Genomic DNA, 5,064 nt, shown 5'->3' on the forward strand with positions numbered 1-5,064 from the left:
GGGGGGGGGGGGGGGGGGAAAGATAAAAGGAAACAAAAGCAAAACAAGTTATAGTGCAAACCCGTTTTGAGACATGAAATCAAATAGAATTTCATCAAAACATGCTTACCTGGTGTCCATATAGCTAGAAGGTATGGACTTGGATCATCAGGTTCACATCTATCCATCTGAATGTTAAAATGTTGTAGGGTCAGTTTTCAAGCTTAGTGTTGTCTAACCAAATATTTAACTTCAAGGAAAGAGAAGATTGATATCTCACCCTTTCAAGAAGTGGATGTGAATCTGGAAGTTCATACCTGCAAAAAGATTATAGAAGTTATCGACAAACAGCAAAAGACATGCTCTATATGACTTAGTTGTGATTGTATTCATTTAGATGAAATGGCAATTTCAGGATGTTCTACGAAGGCCATTGGTTAAGTGCTGATCCTCATGATTGAGTGCCTGATTGATTTGTTAATTACTACCAGCATGTTTCCAGCATCTGACATTCTTGTAAAGGTTTTCCTATGATTTTTAAATGTACAGAAGTTCATTCAATTCGAGTTGTTTTCTTCTGGAATTGGTATGTCATCTCTTGGAAACTTTATCAAGAAGTTAGAAACTTACACTTGGTGTTCTGTACGCAGGCGACTCACATTTTTCAGTTTTTGTGTAGGGATTGAAGCAGCCTCTGGATTCAAAGCAACTAAAGCTGTGGACATATCACCTTGTATTCCCATGCTCTGCTCTTGCAAGATAGTCTGCAGATTGGCTGTGAATTCTTTGATGTTGAGCTCAATCGTAGGGATCTCATCAGGATCCTCATAGAATGCATCCTCAATATCACTTTCTGAAACTTCTGGCATTGGTTCAGGTGTTGCTGGTTCCTCAATAATAGGTTCATAGCTGCTTGTAATGAACTCTGTTGCTTCTCTATTTAAGCTAGTTATCTCTGGAGGTAGTGGCATAGGCTTGTTCAAGAGAGAGGACATGTAACTAGCTTCAAATGCATCAGCTGAGCTTACAGTACGATCTCCTGGCTTTCCTAGGAGAAGTGGCATAGACTTGAATGAGGCAGCGGAATTTCCATCAGTTGAGATAGGTGCACCTGAATTCACGATACTTCTCTCCTCTGGCCCTGGAAGGGCAAGCCTTGCACTGTAGGTAATACGCAGTCGCTACTATGTTATATTCATGCACTCTTGTAGTGCATTCATTTAAATGGAAAAGGAATTAAGGGATGAAGGTTTCCAAGTTTTCAACATCATGCAGGTGATTCAAATTCCAAAGTCTTTTGTGTGTGTGTCGTTCCATTATTTTCTGTGCAATTGTTCCCAATATCACGTTACTCAATTAAGTTACCACATCTCAGAAAAGTGACAGAAAATAACAAAATTAAGCCTATAGTGCCCCTTTTTCATTGTCGATCTCAACATTTTTCTATTTGATTGAAACAGTCTTTAGTAGTGAGCTAGATGCGTGTGTAATTAATTATATTGAATCTCTAACCTTGCAAACGCACTTGCAAAATGCCTACATTCTCCCCTCATTGGACATGCATTACAGTTTGGTTTACTCTTCGTGCAGAAAACCTGCAAATCAAGGTCAGAAATTAGCAAAGAAGCACACACCATTATGGTCAAGGTGTGCATAATATTTCGAATGAGGACAGTAATGAACTCCACTGGTATGCAACATTTGTACCTTTCCGAATGTAATCATTTGGTAGTGTAGCTCATACCTGCACTTAGTGAGTACCTCAGTGAGTGACATGAATGGTATGTCAAAAGTTCTTTTTAGTCTACTTCTGGTAAAAAGCTAATTTCTTTATAGGAAATAATGATTTTGAAGGTTAAATGAATTACAGAGTTTTCTGATCCAGCTTACAGAGTCTGGGCCATAGATACTTTTGAATTGACTCCAGTACTGGATACCTGTATAAAACATGGTACGTTCAACATAGCAGATAAACTCTGGAAATAGAGGATTCCACATATATTACTTACATCTCAAGGAGATGCAGCTGGAGTGACTCGGGAAGTGGTTGGAGAGGGACCCACCCCAATCGTACAGCAATCCGTCCAACATTTGTGTCAACCTAACAAATTCAACTTTGAGTGCAAGATCCAATGTCCAAGTAATCTGAAGTAGGAAAATGAAACTTACTGGGAATGCAAGATGATGTAGTGTCAATAGGCGCACACACTCCACGCTTTTCAGGCCCAGTCCTCGAATACTTAGTAGATATTCCCTGTAATACAAAAAAAAAAAAAAGTTAGGGAATGATGTAGGAAGTTATGGTGCAAGATAAATTAGCAAGTTTTTTGAATTATTCTACAATGCTCACTTTACTTTGTCTGGTGGCGCATGTCTTAACCATTCCAGGTCAATACTTCCATGATCTCTAACCAGCCGGTTAAGGAAATCCTGCACAATGTGCAGAAAAAATAACTTCTTTAGGGGGTATTCTCTGTTATCAGGTGTGGGTCCCTTATCCTGATCTCAAATCTTAAAAAGAATAGTGAACTCTCATGCACACCTTGATTCTCTCTGCTAGCATGTTGTTCATTCCTCTTCCCTTGATAACAGCAGATATGTCTTTGACCTCTGCTCGTCTAAGTGCTTCATAATCCAGCGAGTCCATTGTGTCCTTGCTTCTTCCTATCTTTTCACTCTTATATTGCACTTGCTTCCTCAAGCTATCCCAATCAGATACCTTGTTATTTTCCTTTTCAGTCTTTCTCTTTTTTGCATTTGAAACGTTTATGGCGTTCTCAGTAGCCAGTTTGTCAGGATGTATTTTCCCTTCTGCAGTGATTGTATTGTATTTTGTAAGTATTTAAGCTTTTCTACAACAGAACTTTCCTAGAGAAAAAAAAATTTATCCACAATTATCAGGAATTTCCTATGCATCACCTGATTGTTGTTTAGCATGGCCTTTAGCAGTGTTTGAGGACGCCTTATAAGTGTTGTCCAGTTGACTTATTTTGGACCTTTCCTGTTGATCACTGCTGGCAAAATGTTGAATATGTCCAGTCTGTGGATGCGGTTGTTCATTCACTAGGTGCTCTGATTTCTTTTTCAAAAATGCATCTTGGTCTACTCCTGAGGCTTGAACTATTGTGGCCTCTGTTTCCTTGGAAGTTGAAGTACTTGTATTTTGAGCAATATATTCGACGCCTGTGCAACAGTAATATGCACTTTTTTCTAGGTTTGTTCCATTAGCAACTGAATGTAAAGAGGATGCATTTTCTTTCCAAACATAGTCAGAGGTTGTTTCCTGTGTGTCGGAGTATTCTTTTATCAGTAACCAGGGATTACTGAAAGTGAATGCTGAATTTTCTATGCACTGATTATTAGAATTGATTGGGAAATCAAATTCAGTACTGCCCCTGTCCAGTGTACCATTTTCTCTGCTACTAACTGGATTTTTTGATTGCTGATTCCCAGGCATTGTCGTCTTATTCAATAGTGCACTGTACATAGCATAATGCTGAAATTCCTGGAATGAGTCAGTTACTTCAGTCTGTAAAGAAAATTCTGGTTGATTCTGTCCATTCTTTGGACTACTCCCACTTAATCGATCTTCAGCTTCTGAGTTGGATCCAGTGCTTGATTTGATTTCTTCATTGGCTTGAAGAATGAAAGACGCAGATGAATTTTGCAATGAAATGACTTCTTCCTCCATTCTTCTATTCTTCTCATTTGGTATATGAATTTCTCTTGCTCTCGTTAGATTTTTCATTATGAGGTCAGATGCTTCACCAGATGCTGCTGAGCTGTGATTATGCCCTGGCTGTTTAAGTATGCTCTTATGATAAGAGATAGTGCCATCTGGATCTATTACCTGAACTTCTGTTTCCTTAATCACTGACTGCTGGGGAAACTTGGCTGCGAGAGAAATGAAAGCAGAGCTACACACACAAGGAAAGACATAGGAGACTATAAAACTTTTGTTTGTGGTCTCCAATTTTGCTTTTTAGTTCTTTTCGAAATGTTAAAGTCATTGGATTTACCTTGAAAGATGGTCTGACACATTTTGTGTGAGGAACACTCCTATTACTGAGTCTACTACTGATCCCTTCCATCGTGAGAATCGTCTGTCTCCTGCACAGATTAAAATTGTCTTTTGGTATGCAGCCATAATATATTTTGCTTTAGAAGGTCAAAAGTGCAAATGTCCTTTTCTATGTTCACATCGGTGAAAATAATGCTAGTTAATTACTAGTAGGTCAATAATGAGCATTCTATCTTTTTTGCTTTCATTTTGGATGTAGGCATGTAAATGAGTGGCTCAACTAGAGAAGGGCATTCTAATCTGTAGCCAAGAGCTAGTGTGACACAGAAAAATGTGATGTTAACAGTTCCAATGACTTAAATTTGGAAAGATATCAAAGCCAATATCAGTGGACTACAAGATCTTTGGCATGCTGAATTTATGCTAACCTTGAACAAGATGCATTCTAGCTATAAATGAGTCTGCCCGTCCCTGGAACACTTCCCTTTCGTCTTCCCACCATTTGGCCTTGTCATTATCCATTGATTCATTGCATTCACTTCCTTCCTTCCCCATCAAGAGGTTCCAAAGTCTATTTGTCTCTGGGTCAAGATCCACTTTAGGCCGTGGCTTTCGACTTTTTGCAAGATCATATCCTTCATATGGTACAAGTGCACCATCTCCTTTGTATGGAACAAGTGCACCATCTCCTTTGTATGGAACAAGTGCACCTTGCTCTTCTATATCCAAGTTATTCCTCTTGTCACTGATAGCTAGGCATTCCAGTCGCAATGCAAGTATATCAACAGTAACTGTATAGTCCCCTGATTCCAGTGGGCCTGCACCAAAATTGCTATGGTTAATTAGAAGTCTCATAGCATGAATACTTAATGTGATAGCCAGACATTCCATCTGGGTTTTCCCCTATTACCATCATCATCATTATCATTTTGGGGCTTTTGTGTGTGTGTGTGGGGGGGGGGGGGGGGGGGGGTAGAGTTTAGGTGCGGCCATGCCTTCCCGTGCGGTCGATTACGTATGTATATATATATATATATGTGTGTGTGTGTGTGTGTGTGGGGGGA

The 5,064-nt window shown here is 39.4% G+C and overlaps 1 protein-coding gene across 2 annotated transcripts in view; it reads right to left on the minus strand.

Moving 5' to 3' along the window:
* The window catches only part of LOC116014415 (transcriptional activator DEMETER-like), a 12,266-nt gene that overhangs the window by 2,654 nt on the left and 4,548 nt on the right, over positions 1–5,064 (minus strand). Inside the window, exons 5-17 of one of the 2 annotated variants that reach the window (XM_031254466.1) lie at positions 4,429–4,818; positions 3,999–4,089; positions 2,899–3,896; positions 2,522–2,790; positions 2,330–2,409; positions 2,149–2,233; positions 1,989–2,080; positions 1,848–1,916; positions 1,687–1,723; positions 1,492–1,574; positions 610–1,140; positions 260–296; positions 110–167 (exon numbers count right to left, since the gene is read on the minus strand). In XM_031254466.1, the coding sequence (XP_031110326.1) occupies positions 110–167; positions 260–296; positions 610–1,140; positions 1,492–1,574; positions 1,687–1,723; positions 1,848–1,916; positions 1,989–2,080; positions 2,149–2,233; positions 2,330–2,409; positions 2,522–2,790; positions 2,899–3,896; positions 3,999–4,089; positions 4,429–4,818 (2,820 nt within the window). The remainder of the gene's footprint in view (positions 1–109; positions 168–259; positions 297–609; positions 1,141–1,491; positions 1,575–1,686; positions 1,724–1,847; positions 1,917–1,988; positions 2,081–2,148; positions 2,234–2,329; positions 2,410–2,521; positions 2,791–2,898; positions 3,897–3,998; positions 4,090–4,428; positions 4,819–5,064) is intronic. The other variant, XM_031254467.1, reaches the window with a different exon arrangement.

Source organism: Ipomoea triloba, chromosome 3 (assembly GCF_003576645.1).
Source record: "Ipomoea triloba cultivar NCNSP0323 chromosome 3, ASM357664v1".
NCBI classification, from domain to species: Eukaryota; Viridiplantae; Streptophyta; class Magnoliopsida; order Solanales; family Convolvulaceae; genus Ipomoea; species Ipomoea triloba.